The 15,457-nt window shown below is 41.0% G+C and overlaps 1 protein-coding gene across 1 annotated transcript in view; it reads left to right on the top strand.

Annotated features, from left to right (window-relative positions):
* prkd1 (protein kinase D1) overlaps nt 1-6,236 on the top strand; it is a 50,954-nt gene extending 44,718 nt beyond the window's left edge. The window contains exons 18-21 of the mRNA XM_061062639.1: nt 356-516; nt 602-708; nt 3,974-4,059; nt 4,768-6,236. Of these exons, the coding sequence (XP_060918622.1) occupies nt 356-516; nt 602-708; nt 3,974-4,059; nt 4,768-4,998 (585 nt within the window). The 3' untranslated portion in view covers nt 4,999-6,236. The remainder of the gene's footprint in view (nt 1-355; nt 517-601; nt 709-3,973; nt 4,060-4,767) is intronic.
* Nucleotides 6,237-15,457: the final 9,221 nt, after the last annotated feature.

Consider the following 15,457-nt stretch of genomic DNA (forward strand, 5'->3'; position numbering starts at 1 on the left):
TGTTCAGAAACACTGTAGAAGTGGATTTTTCATAATATGTCCCCTTTAATAAGGAGGGGCTTCAGCAACTCAAGAACATCAACATATTATTTTCAAACTGTCTCGTTCGCCTTCAGTGATAAATACAAACGATATAAAACCTGATGAGCAGAGCCGACATCTCTCTGTGTCGTCGTCCATTCAGAAACTGTAAAGAGTCATTGAAGCAGCAACAGCCAATCAGGAGGCAGCTAGTCTTTGTTTACTTCTCAGAGTTTTACCACAAGATAATATGACCAATTAGAGAACAAGACATTTGTATTTAGATGAGCTAACAGATAAATGTACGTACCTGACCCTGACTGTCTTGTTCCAGGTGAAGCTGTGCGACTTTGGTTTCGCTCGGATCATCGGTGAGAAGTCGTTCAGGCGTTCGGTGGTCGGCACGCCGGCCTATCTCGCTCCCGAAGTCCTGAGGAACAAAGGCTACAACCGCTCACTGGACATGTGGTCGGTCGGGGTCATCATCTACGTCAGGTACCAGGCTCTTTTTGCATATTATATTGACTTTGAATGAACCATGGACTCATGTTGTGTTGTTGGTTCTGTTCTGGTTCTGCAGTCTCAGCGGGACGTTTCCTTTCAATGAAGACGAAGACATCAACGATCAGATCCAGAACGCTGCCTTCATGTACCCTCCTCATCCCTGGAAGAAAGTCTCCAATGAAGGTACGTCCCACGCCACGGCCCTAAACTTTATCTGAACACTGTAACCCATAAAGAGCTCACTGATCTCTCTTTAACACACGAACCAAACAACAGAAACGTCTTCCTCACCCTTTGTCTTGTAGCTGTTCACTTCTTCATCATGAGGCACGAGTTCCATCGCTTCATGTCTGAGTGTCCTTCAAAAAGCCCAGACTTCCCTCTTTAGCATTCTCTTGTTGTACAGTTCCCGATGACGTCATAAGGTCACACTCCGGTGTAATACTTTGAGAAAACTCAAGGAAGGGTGATGATTTTCTGATGATTGTAGCCGCAGTTTCATGTCTGACAAACAGGCTGTGATGTTGGAGTTTGTCTGACCCGCAATTTCCACATAGTCTGTGTGAGCTGTGTACCGTCAGCGCAGCGGTTTTGCTCCATCCGACAGCGCCCGCAACAAGATCACGCGGGAATAATGTGTAAACAACATGTTGCTCCGTCTTACCCAGGAAGATTTCCTTTTCCTTCGGTGCTTGTTGTGACCTCATGTTGATAAAGTGATGAAAAATACGATCAGTCTGTATGTTGTATTTTATTTTGAAATTCAATAGATGCTTTGTGCGTTTCCTTGCCTCACTTCCTGTCCGGGGCCTTTCTATTCCGTCCAGCTTGACGCGTGCCTGCAGCATGCTTCTGCAAAAATAGACTCGCAGTGTATTTGAAATGGAGCACAGCAGAGTGATGCTTCCGGCAGGCTCTGGAGACGGACTGCGATGTGTGCAGTGGAAACACGATCGTTGACTAGAGCGGGAGCAAACGTAGTGCTGACAGAAAGCAGCCAAACGGACACTGCATCGCGTGTAACTCACCCACAGTCTTACAGCAGTTCATTTTTTAACCATGAAACACGATTTCTGTGTGAGTGTGTTAACATGAGTTCGGGTCTCCTGGTTATGAGTCTCAGTGTAAACACCAGATCAAGGACTTCCTGTGGGCGGATTGGAGCATTGAGTCCTGATTACACTGAGCTGTAAAATAAAAACTATTGCAGCCAGAACATCCATCTTTTATTCTTCAAACTCGCACACGGCTGATTATTTTCTGATGATTGAAGCTTTAGACAGGCGTTTTGTCATCACACCGTGCATCAGACTTCTTATCTACACAAATTAAAATGAAAGTGTAAATGTCCCGTGTGATGAGGTGATTAGAAAGGAAAGCCTCGTTTCACCTTCTGTCTGACTCTCAGTTATTATTTCCTCCTGCAGCCGTGTGATCGCTCAGAGCAGCCTTGAAGTCGCTCTCAGTCTCTCTCTGCTGCTGAGTGACTCATCATGTTGTCGTCATTGTCTCTAAACGCATCCGCCCTCAGTGTGTGTGCGTGTGTGTGTGTGTGTGTGTGTGTGTGTGTGTGTGTGTTGGCTGGAATTGTCCTGTTGACTATAAGACAGATTTAAATCAGCCTGACTCACTCCGCTCCTCGGCCGGATCCCCGAAGCGCTCCTAACCTCCCGTCCACCTCCTCATCCCGCCAGAGACACTTCAGCCGCTCAGGAATAAGTGTTGTAAGAGTCGTTTCTGTCGGACGCAGGAGGATTGAATGTCACAGAATCGACTCTTAGTGCGTCAATAAAAGATCACTTTGAGAGACGATACTTTAAAAAGGTTTCTGCTCGAGAGCCGCCCACGATCAACACGACTCCAGCGTTTCATCAAATAGAGTTAGGGGACGTTCACAGTGTTTGATAAGTGTTCTGGAAAGAATCAGCCACAGGACTACTTCCTGTTTCATATTAAACGTTATCAGTCAGTGCCTTTGTGAATAAATGTACACCATGCAGGGACGTGGCGTCGCGTCTACAAACCCCCCAATGATGAGAAAAGTCCATCCTCTCTGTCTTTTGCCTGCTCCACTTTTCAGAAAATATGTGCTCAAACAGGCCGTTTGGAGATTTCCCCTTCATGACATCACAAAGGGCAGTAACTCCTCCCCCAGGTGGGTGACACTCCCACAGCTAGGTGTTTGTTCTGCCCTCTGAGTCTGCCTTCTCACTGTAAACAATAGGACATGGAGCGAGAAAGCCCAGAACACCCAAGCCCTTCCAGAGAGGGGGCGTGGTCAGACACAGCTCATTTACATTTAAAGGTACAGACACAGAAACAGCCTGTTCTGAGCAGGGCTGAAATAGAGGGGTTTATAGACATGATCAAATACAGGATCAGAGTGGATTTAAAACAAGAAACTTCACACACATTTTTTGAGGAGCTCTGAGACTTATTTACACTGAAGAAGAGAAGGAGAATATGTCACCTTTAATGAAACCATTGTTAAACAGTCATGCGACCCCTGCCGCCTTTGGCCACCATAACCCCCTTAACCTTCAGAGGGGCGCTGTTTCACATAGGCCACGTTTACACACAAACAATCCACTTAAAACAGAAAGGTTTTAGTTTTTCTCTTTAACAAAGTTCCATGTTTAGGCGAGGAGATTTTGATGACACCCGCTGTGCACACCGTTTAAAAATGAGATGAGAAGCTAAGACACAACAAAAGGTCAAAAGGTTACCGGCTGAAATCGGGGTGTAAACAGGGCCTCATTGTAAATGAGATAGGCCTATGGGGAAGATTAGAGAGAGAGCGAGAGAGAGAGAGCGAGAGAGAGAGAGAGAGAGAGAGAGCAGCAAAAGCAGAGAAAATTAAAATGACATCCACAGTCTTATGAACACAGGAAATATCCAACTGTTAGAACAAACTCAGATGTGTTACAGCACAAAGGAAACATCACAGAGGCCGGGTTAAGGAAATAAAACTATTTAACATCTATTTTAAGATTCTTCCTTAAAAAATGTGTCGGAGACTCGGACAGTGGAAAGTGCAGATTAAAGGAGGTTCATGTGAGGAGTGAAGGAGGAGGAGGAGGGTGTGTGTGTGTGAGAGAGAGAAAGCGCCCTGAGAAGCAGCGAGGGTCCGGGCTATTCTTGGAAAAGAGAGTTAGACGGACAGATTTCGGGGGGTATTCATGTGCTGCTCCATTCATGTGCATAATACCAAGCGAAGGAGGCCCCTGCAGACCTGAGGGGCCCCGGGGTCCCAGAGCTGTTCAAACCACTGACCCCTGAAGAAATGTTAACATCATGTTAGCTTTGCTCATTAGCCCCGGCTGGCCCCTCTCCACAGGGGGGGTGGGGGCCCTACGCCCACCTTCTCCCTCCCTCTGTTGGACTTTCTCGGCGCTCATCACTTCTTCTTTTTCTTCTTCTTCCTTTTTCTGTCTCTCCTTCCTCGCAGCGATTGACCTGATGAACAACCTGCTGCAGGTGAAGATGAGGAAGAGATACAGCGTGGACAAAACCCTCAGTCACCCGTGGTTACAGGTAAGACGCTCCATAACCTTTGATTTTAAGTGTGTGAAAGAGAATCAAAGACTGAAGTGTGAATTTGAAGATGATTTAAACAAACTTAATTTCTCCTGGTAGAATGGAAACAACTAAATATTAGTTTTATCATAAATATAAAAGCTTGACATGATGTTAGATGATTGTATGACATTATATTTATGGTCAACAAAAAGTTTTACTTTGTTTGAAATAGAAAAAAAAACTCAACTTGTGGAGTTTTTTGTCTTTGTTGTTTCATCTATTGTTTGATTTTTTTACTCTTCAAGTTTTCAGAAAGTTCATAAAAAAAAAACTTTTTTTGTCAGAGCCTGACCGATTAATATGCTAGCCGATAATTTCGGCCGATATCAGCATATCCCGGGACTATCTGTATCGGCTCATTTTATCGCAGATATGCACCGATATTTTTAGATTTATTCACCAGTCAAAAAAAAAGCAAGTCAAAAAGCATTTAATTTGAGTTTCATTTTATCACACTTGCAATCCTCTGTCACCAGCAGAGGGCGCTATATGATGCTATATAACCGATTGGTGACGGACTCTGATCAAACTATCAGTGATTGCACGCCAGCAGAGGTGCTTCATAGATGAGCTGTGGGGCGTGACGTGCGAGCCGGAGTAACTTCAACAATCGAACAATCGGACCCCTTGACGTAATCACTGATAGTTTGTTTTCTCCACCAGGACTACCAGATGTGGTTGGACCTGAGGAACCTGGAGACCCGGATGAACGAGCGCTACATCACCCACGAGAGTGACGACCTGCGCTGGCACCACCACGCCCAGCTCAGCGGGCTCGACTACCCCCCGGTGGTGGGCAACGGTCCCCGTGGCGACGGCCTACAGGGGCTGGAACGTTACCAGGAGCAGGATGAGGAGCTTGAGACCCTGAGTGAGAGGGTCAGTGAACTCTGAGGACCAGGTCACGTATACACAGACCAGAAACAAGATCTGTGACAAAATGAGTGAACGCACAACTTTATCAGAGATGAGGAGACTTTTTAAACATCAGTCGCTCCAAAACTATGAGAGCTATTTTGCTAAACAGGGTCATTTTTGAAGGAGATAGGCATCGTGTCCACAAATTATTCCAGTCAGAAAAGCGCTGGCTGTGCGCTCTGGAGCGCTTGCATTGAGCGTTTGTGTGTGTAGAATAAAAGCGCTGCATGTCCGTCCTGTCTCTATGACAACAGTCTGTTGAAAATGCTGCCGCTGTATGACCGACACTGCTCCGTTACTTTTTTATTTAAGATCGTTTATTTCCCGATCAGACACGGAGCGAGGAGGATGTGGGTACAAGATTCCATCTGTAGGCGGCAAAAATACGGGGAATACTATACATTTGGAAAAGAGCGGCGGTGACGCCAACAGCGTCTTTCTGAAAAGTTTAAATGTTTTCAACTTGAGCAGCACTTTTTTCTCCAGGCGGCCGCTTTCTTCTGTGACACACTCTACTCTTTGAAACAATTGAAAAAAGACGCTGGTGCTCAGAAAAAAACACTAAGTGGACACGGGGCCTTAGGGGATTTAAGCTGTAAGTCCCGCCCCTTTTATATGAAAGCACATTGCATTCACAAAGGCAAAGAATTAAAAATTACACAAGTGAAGCCAAAAGTAGTGATGGACAACGCGACCAAAATCTTCCATCAATGTGTTGATTATTATTTTTTGAAACATTTTTAGTGTTTGGTGTTTGCAATGTGCTTCCATATTCTCAGCCATGACGCAGTTATTTTTCACACAGTGTCCTAGCAGCACGCAAGTGTTTGATATCGCATCAATATTTCATTCTCTGCTCTGTGAATTTCAGTTTCCCCTTTCAAACATTATAATATGTGGTGCTTTTATTTTGAAGGTTAACAAACTGAAGTGTGGTGTTTTGTAATGACGAGCTGTTGACTTAAATCACACCACTCGTCAATAAACGGCTCGCGGTGAGAGGAGCAAAGTTTTTCTCCCGTGTGAACACGAGTCAAAGGTCAACATGTCAGTCATGGATGTGGATTTTATTAATGCACCGTTAGCTCTAGCCGTTAAAACTAGCTAACAAGCTCTGATAGTGAGAAGAGCCCCTTCCTTCCTCATTCCTCGTCTGTCTATGCGATCAAAGAGAGGAAAATAGAAACACCGTGCGCTGCTCGCTGGCCGTAACGACACTCCAATAGGAAACAATAGAATCAAACTGATTTTTCTCATCTCATTCTGTTAGAACGCGCTATAAGAAGGGTTAACATCTGCACTTTCTCCTTTTGACAATCAGAAAAAATCAAGTAAGCTACTGAAAAGTGGCGATTTATTGACCTTATGAAAACCACAAAACTTCACAATCTCTCCGATAACCGTCTTTATGTACACTTGAACAACATTGCACTGATAATTACAGTCAAGGAATCAAAAGAAACCATTACTATAAAAAAAAAAAAAAAATTAGATTATTTAAAAATTTTAAGTGTTTTGTGTCATTTTCAGATTTTTGATCACTTTGCTGCGGTAGGGTTTTTGTTTACTTAAAGCTCTCTTAGCCAACGTTCATTTGCTACAACTTTCTTTTAGTCTTGACCCTGTGTAGAATATATATTGAGGTTGTTGAGTTATTTAATATTTATATAAGTGAAAGTAGTTTTAACTTGCAGCTCAAAAGCATGAGAAAGATAAAAAAAAGGCGTCATCAGCGTACGAGGATATTCACTAATGTGCTTCATCATGTTTCGCGTTTCAGCGTAGCAAAGAAAAATCAGGGGTTTCATTCCAAAAGGAGATATCCAAAAAACAAAGACATAAACAAATACACTGACTGAATTTAAATAAATAATAAAGAAGATGGAGTACTGTATGTTTAAAAAAAAGGATATGTAGCATTTTGGAATGGAAATCCTCAATCGCTCAAAAACAGCAACAACAAAAACCAAAAACTGCAAGATTTGAATGTTTCTGTTTTTCATATTATTCCTGTTTCTGTATTTCTGAACAGTGTTTCTACAGTTAGTCAACATTCATGTTGAGTTGTTTTTGCATCGCTATCATGCTTTTTTCTTGTCTTTCTGAGATTTTGATTCTACACAAAAAGGAGGCGACAGTAGCAGAGCCTCCTTTTTAACCGGGTGTTGTGATGACGAAATGTCCGTCTGTTACTCAGTCTGAAGGCCATTGAACAACAAAATCATTTTTATGTTTACAGGTACTGACAATAAAAAACAAAGAGACACAGTTTCCAAAAGAATAGCACAAAGCACGGCGTCTCCGTTGTTTTTAATCGATCAGGATATTCTCCTGAATGCTACGTAGCGTCTTCTCTTAGCAGTATGAATGTTGTCCGTTTCTCAGCACATTTACTATCATATGAAACCTAATAAATGCTGTTCTACTTTCATATGAGACAAAACCAAGCAGATGGTGCTAGCTAGATAGCATACAAACTGTTTTAAACCTGCTTCCCATTTACCGAAAAGAAAGAAAAGAAAAAACGTACTTCATTACCTTACTGACCGCAGAACATAAATTACAAAGTCAAGTTCAGAAGTCCCAAAACTCTTTTTAAGTTATCTGTTTTTAAAGTAAAACAAAATATAACTATTTTATGTCAAATGCTGCAGTAATATCGTAACTGATGCGTAGTTCTTTGGCCTACATCGCCATAAAATTAGCTGTCATATTTTTCAATTTTAAATAACAACTTAATGTTGAATCTAGCTAGCTTGAATGAATACTTTGGCTAGCTAGCATAACTTAACCATTAGCTTATCAGCTCTATCGGCTTGCTCACCAAATTGGATGGAGGTCACCGCATTAGAAAACGTGCAAACAAATACATATATTTGTTTTGCTTTTGTGTTTACTTTTTCTTGTTAAATTATATGATTACATTTATTAAAATACACTGACACCTTAAAACATGGCGTCAAACTTCTTTGATACTTCAGTATTCAAAGAATTATTTCTATTTTCTTCCAACATTTTGTTCCACCAGAGCACAAGGTGGGTATTCGTAGAGATTACTGCAAATGTGCAAAATCTTAAATGTTTTTAGTATATTGCCCTCCTCACTGCTCCGAGGACAATAATGGTAAAGGCCCTTCTGTGATGCTGCAGCAGCAGTTCTCAACTGGTCTAGTCTCAGGACCCACCATAACCTCAATGAGAAATCGAGACCCAAATTACTGACCTTTGTCAACCACTGACATTTATTTATTGAAATATAGGGCAGGTTGAACCTCAGATGGAACAAAGTGTGAGAGAACAAAGAGATGGAAAACATATTTTAAAAAGAGCATCATAGACAAGTGTTTTTCCAGGCACACATTCCCGACCCACTGAAAAGGGCTCCATGACCCACTTTGGGTCCTGACCCACAAGTTGAGAACCACAGCTCTACAGGACGCCTGTTTACAGAAAAGCAGAGTAAATCGGTAACCCCACATTTTGAACTCCTCCAGTTCGAAGATAAAAGTATAACAGCAAGTATCAGGGTTATTCCAGGTTCGAGATACTGCCATTGACAGGGGATAATAAGGGCTGTTTCTCCGAAGCCTTCATGGCCTTGTCTTCTTCGTGCCTCTTCGTGCTGCTTCTGTCTTCTCTGAAAACGACATTTCAGCTTCAGCTTGAACAGAAATGTCGACTGTTGTGAAAGTTTGTTTAAAGAGTTGGTTTATCAAGCATTTGTTGAAAATAATTGTTTTGTAATTGTGTGTACAGATGGTCTCAAAGTGCTGTGAATGTTGCAAAGAAATTTAGGCTGAATGTGCGTAGAAAAGCTCTGGATGTTTATGCTAGCTAGCAGCTACAGTCTACAGTCAGTGTTTATTTCCTGTATGCCAGGACTCTCAAAACTAACTGTATACAAAAAGTTCTACATGGCGTCCATATTTCTGGGACATTAAACTACTTCTGTGATCCAGGTTTGCTAATTATTAAATGCAGGGTATCTTACAAATGTTATTGCTTTGAGATCTTAACACGACTAAAAAGGCAATGGATGGTAAGTCTAAAGCGATGTTGACAATCCAATGACAGCTGAATCATGTCAGCTAACATGAGAATGCAACCACCTCCAAGCTAATATTACATTCAGCTAGCTGACGTTAGAGTTATCTATGAAACTAACATATTTTTCTATTCTACCACACTCCATTAAATAAAACTGGCTGTGTCCAAAACCACATACTGTATACTGCCTACTAACCTGTCTGTGAGAATGCCGTTAGCAACATACAATACGAACGTTTCGACGCACTGCTAAGTCGTTTGCACCAAATTAAATCTGCCTTAAGTCATTTGCGTGCTCCATTACTTTCTTTGGATCCTGCCTTACAGAAGGAGTCCACTGAGTTATATTTTGAAATTCTTCTCTGAAAACAGCGGCCTCCTTTTGTGGAGCGTTTCCTTCGACCCCGATATTTTACATTCATACTTGGTACATAGTATTTTGATATTATATGGACATTGGAATCCCAATAAAGTACTCAAAGGGCTTCTTAGAAAGTTAGGAAATCTCAGAGGTAAAACGAGACTTCACAAAGTCACGACCTCCAGCGAAGAAATAGTCCGTCACGTATCCGCCCAAAAAAACACAACTTGAAAATGTATTATTTTTTCTTATAAGATAGGGTAAAAAGATTTGTTTTTCTGTTAGTTTTTCCTTTCAGCCATTGGTCAAATCCAGGCTACCTGTTTCACCTTCGCTTTTAACTCTTATGCTAAGCTAAGCTAACAGACTCAAGGTTACTGTTAGGTGGACGGTTAACCATCGTTCTCATTTTCTGCCCCAATATTTCAGATTCAGAACCCCTTTTTACTTCTGGTTCACGAAGTTGATTAAAATATATTTTCATAATTTTTATGAAGCAACGAACATGTTGCTGCTCAGTATTTACGGACGAGTGAGATGGAGAAGTTTCTGGAGGCATTAGCTTTGGGTTCAGAGCTGTTAGCCTGCCGTGTTGCTGTGTGTCCATGTGTCGAATGGTTTGACTTGTTTTATTTCTCGTGTGTGGCTTCACTCCTCTGTGCTCTGACGTCCTGCCTGAAGTGCTCACACCGTGTTTGCTATCTGCAGGAACCATAAAGATGTATTTTTTCTGGATCATGTTTCAATAAAGATATTTTAAAATCAGTTTGGAAATGAGTGGCTTTTTCTAAGTGAAGACTTGATCTGTCAAAAAACGTATTATTTGTTCAAATAACCCTCAAGTGTCGGGGCACAGACGGCCTAGTGGTTAGGTCGCGCCCCATGAACCGAGGCTGTGGTCCTCCAAATGGTCGGCCCGGGTTAAAGCCTGACCTGTGGCTCTTTTCCCGCATGTTATTCCCCTCTCTCTCTCTCTCTCTGGTTTCCTATCTTATCTACTGTCTTTTCAATTAAAGGCAAAAAGCCAGAAAATAAATCTACAAATAATCAAAATAATTAAGTGTGTGGCGTCGAAGCGATCGCTTTACTGCTCCTGCCCAGTCTGGCCAAGTCGTCTAGTGTGGGCGTTCAGAGGATTATAATGTTAGAAATCAGTGAAAATGTCCTCATGTCTGTGGTCTCCCACGATTTAAAAATTATGTGAAGCCAGCCTAACGTAACAGTAGCTCTGTTGGCCTTTAGGAAGATAGCACCTTAACATCTGTGTCCACAGGCAGCGTTCTCTGTGCTGGCAGTGCCCGTTTTCAATACTGATGTAGTTCAGCTCAACTGAGCGCTAACACAACCTCGGCGCCAGCTGCGCTCACAGCAGTCTCACCTGAAAGAAGTTCAACTTTCAGAACAGCGCTACACTCGCCAATGTGACTACTCCCTCACCGACCAATCAAAATCAAGAAGGGGCGGGACTTCTGATATCAGCTTCATCAACAACAATGGCGGAAGAGACGCTTGTCTGACTCTACTCCTTTACATCGTCTTCATGTTTTTTGGTGAGGTTTCTTTGAATTTCATCAAATATTAAACATGTAACAGACATCACAGAGGGAAGCAGAAGTTAACTTTCGCAACCTAGCAACAATGAGCGCTGGTGAGAAGCGCTCTGAAACGGAGGTTGTGGCACTGTCTGGCCCTTATCCTAAGGATTTCATGTGCAGTCTTGGACAGTTTTGGTGTCACGTCGTCCCTTAAAGCATGACGCGGTAATCGTTCTTGTTTTACGTTAGCAAAGAGAGCAAGTTTTCTGCATGGAACAAGAAGACTCGCTGAGTGACTGCACGTTTTATGAACCGCCATGACAGATTGCAATCACATCTGCTGCCCTGAAAAGCTGAATAATAAATTAGAGCAAATGATGAGGTTAAATATTTACGTCTACAGAATAACAATTATTCTCAGATTATTACAGAATGTGTGACCTCTCATGAACATCCACAGAGTATCATCCACATCAACATCCACAGTATCCACTGAGCGTCCTTCTTACAACAAGTCCATCGGAGGAAGTCCTTTAACTTTTCCATATTTTCTGCATCGTACCAAAAGTTAAAGTTTGATTCATTACGACACATTAATCTTTTAGCTGCAAATGAAGTCATTCTAAATTCCTTACAAGAGCCGACACGTTCAAGTGCCAGATCAGTAAATTTACTTCATGTAAACTTTTAATAGTTTTATTTTAGACGCATAAAGTACAACTTGTTTTCACAGAATTATCAGAAATATCCACCGTGTTCTTGCGGCGCTGCTCACATCGTGCAGCCTGCAGGGGGACGGCGCCATGTCTGTAAACGCTTAGCGTCCACCGTGAGGTTTGTCATTCTGCCCGGCGTTCAGGTTTTGACGATGATGGGCAGTGACACAGGAAAGTCCTCGGGTTGGAGGGGTCTGTTAGGGGGGTCTGTTTGAGGATTTGAGGAGGAAGCAGCTCTTTAGAGAGACGAGTGTGAAGGGTCAACATCTCTAAGTGACGGGTTAGACGCTTCATAATCCTCCAGCTCGCTAACGGGACAAACAACCTGAACCTAGAACATTTAAATTATTTATATATATGCATGTTCTGAATTAGCATAGGTAGTCGCCCACTAATGCCCACAAAAGGGCGTGTGTGCCCAGCAGACACACAGAAACACAGACAAGAAACTTTAGTAGTCCTGTGGAGGTAGGACTGCAGGAGGTCAGCAGCTAACAAACTGTTTGATTCAGCGGTGAGAGGAATAGTTACACAGGAACACACAAAGACGCATGGGTTACAATAAACATCATGAATGTAGATTAACGTAGATTTAAGTGTCATCTAACCCGAGCCGGTCAGCTCTCAAACGTGTGTCAGAGTTTCTACTGAGCTTTTGTAACTTTCTAACCTCAACACAAATCCCACAGAAAAAAAACTTTGGAGAATCAATTCTTTATAAAAAAGTTTGTAAGAAGGATTTAAGAATAAATGTGTTCCTAAGAACGGTCGGTGAATGAGGTTTCATACGGAAGAGTTTCTTAAGACGATCACATAAAGGAAAATAAAAGTTGAACTTCCTTCGTGAGGTGAATATTTAATAAAATAACTCTTCATTGATACAGTGATCTCTTTTCTTGCCGTTGAAACATTTCACACACGTCTAAGATTGACTACAGATAAAGTAAAATAAGAAAAAAAAACATCCTCACACAGCTGTAACTTCTACTTCATCGTCCCTGAGAAGATTTGTTTAGCAGCAGGACTACACCTGGGCCCGGCATAGTCCTCATCCCCATACTGTCCCTCCTCTCCAGACAGACGCTCTCTCTCTCTCCTCTTGTTCTCTCGCCCCATGTGTGTGAACATCGCAGCGCGGCTGTTTTTTCTTCTTTTGTTTCACTCTTTGTTTAATTATGTTGTAAATAAATGTCGGTGTTATTTTTGGACATACCTCGTCTTCCACTCTGGTTTCTGTTGATGCCAAATAGCCGGGATGTAACAGACGAGAGAGACACAATGAAACACATGAACACGATCAGTCATCAGGTCACAACTGGAAACTGAGAAGGAATAAAAACGTCCTTAAAACCGGCATTTCAACCAAATTCTCAATGTTTTCTATTATCATGTTCAGATTGTCGTTTTTTCTGATCTGGGTAATTAAGTCGATTTAAACGATCAGGAACATTTGAATATATACTCAGAGTTTATGCAAAGCTGCTCACTGTCTCCTCCTCCTCTCTGTAATCACACACACTTGTGCGTTTATAAATCTGAAGCATTCAAAATAAATCAGAGCGTGAAAAGTTCATGCACGCTCTTTATTTCAGTCCACACTTTGATTAAAACATCCTCACTTTGACCAGAAGAGAACAAAACCTCTCTATCTGTCTGCAGGCTCTGATGGTCGATGTGGCCACTAGATGGCGCCCCATGAGAGGCAACAGCCTTCCTCTGAGTGTGTGTGTGTGTCTCTGAGTTACACAGTGTGTGTGTGTGTGTGTGTGTGTGTGTGTGTGTGTGTGTGTGTGTGTGTGTCAGTGTGTGTGTGTTTGTCTCAGAGTTGTGTATTTGTGTGTGATTTCATGGTTTGAGTCTTTGTGTGTTTCTGTCTTTGTCATCTATTTTGTCTTGTGTATTTGTGTGTGTGTGTGTGTGTGTGTGTGTGTGTGTGTGTGTGTGTTTGTGCAGCCGAAAGCGCCTCCCAACACCTACCGCGGTGCTTGTTGGGACACCGGGGGCCACATGAACACGAACACACACATTTAAGAAACAGCAGACAACAAAAACAAACAAGCCTCCCTATATGCCAATTAAAAAAACACACAGACAGAGCGGGCGAGCGATCAGAGATAGAGAAGGAGAGAGAGAGAGAGTGAGGCGGCTTTAAGACAAAAAAACTGAATTATTTGACAGACTCACAGCGAGCGATTTAAGAAGAAAACACACAAACAGAAGAAACGAGAGAGCGGATCAGACGAGGATTTTATCTCTACGAAGAAGAAGACAAGAAAACTAAAACCACAGAAGCAGAACAAGAACAAGAAAAGGACGAAGAGAGGAAGGAGAAGAAGAAAAAGAGGAAGGAGGAGGAAGTGGTGAAGATGATGAATTTGAGCTCAGGTGTTAAAAAACAAACAGTTTCTGTGCAGAGACACACATGTGGAGACAGGGGCTTCTGTCACACACACACACACACACACACACACACACACACACACACACACTCGCTGAAAACGTGTCATGTGTGTAAATTAGTCTTGAATCTGCAGCAGCTGCAGCAGGAAATGAAAATCCTTGAAACACGTTTTAAAAATGAAAGAAAAAGAAAATGAAGATGATAAAAAAAAAATAGTTTTATGTTTAAAAACTTGATTTTGTTAAAATAAATTATGAAGGCGTGTTTTTTTTATCATTGTGAAGTCATTTTCTTAAAAATGAATTTGATGGAAAATAATAACAAAATGTTTCTTTTCATCATTTCATCAACTTTGTTTTGTAGATAAAATATAAAATACTGCATGCGTGCTTTTATTCTTGTAAATGTAAGAAAATAAATACTGAATCTAAACAGTCATTTGATGTTTTTGTTTAAATTCCATTCTTCATCGTTTTTTTTTTCCCATTTCAACAAATTTAGTTCAACTTGAAATTTATAAAAACTGCAGATCAAAAAACTTGAATCTGAATTATATTTTAAAAGTGTTTAAAATAATTATAATTACTGTAGGAAGTCGGTTTTGGATAAAATATGACATGTGAAATGTGACATGTATAAGATATTCTCAATTTTATAAAGTCATCATCTATAATAATAATAATATTACAGCCTGATAATTATTGTTTCTGTTATAATTCTTTCACTACTTGTTCAAGTTATTGAAAGAAAAACCTTTCAAAATAAAATCAAATTAAAAAAGTAAAACACTTTTAGGTCTAAATTATCAACCAAATAATTAAAAACATTAAAGGAAAACTTAACATAATTTAATTATTAAAGTGTCAAAAACAAAAACATCCTTGAACAAAGAAAATCAGAGAAAACTGAAGATTTTCAGGATTTACTTCGTATTTGATTTAATCTTGTTAACTTGTTTACAGTCTGCAGAATACTTTTTTAATAAATAATTTAAGAATCAAATCAAAGGTTTAAAAAATATCTCCACTTTATTATTTGTGTTTAATTCTAGTGTTGACACAAAGGGGAATAAAACTAAAAATGAGAATAATAAAAGTAAAAGGGACATGAATCAGGAGAATAAAGTCTTAAAATTCATCTCATGATGTTTGATTCTTTCTAAGTTATGTCTGAGCAGAGAGAGTTTATTTCTCTACAAACAGGAAGTTCTCTTTCTGTTTTTATTTCCCTGATTTTTCCTTTCTGTCCTCCTCCTCTGACTCTTCCTGCGAGACTCCGTTTCTGCAGAAAGGAAAAAAAACATCTCGAGTCCGTTCAGCCGGAGAGAGAGAAAGAAAAAAACTGATTCTTTGTGTTCGCCGTCTCGTTAAGCGTC

The sequence above is a fragment of the Labrus mixtus genome, chromosome 18 (assembly GCF_963584025.1).
Source record: "Labrus mixtus chromosome 18, fLabMix1.1, whole genome shotgun sequence".
In the NCBI taxonomy this organism is placed as follows: domain Eukaryota; kingdom Metazoa; phylum Chordata; class Actinopteri; order Labriformes; family Labridae; genus Labrus; species Labrus mixtus.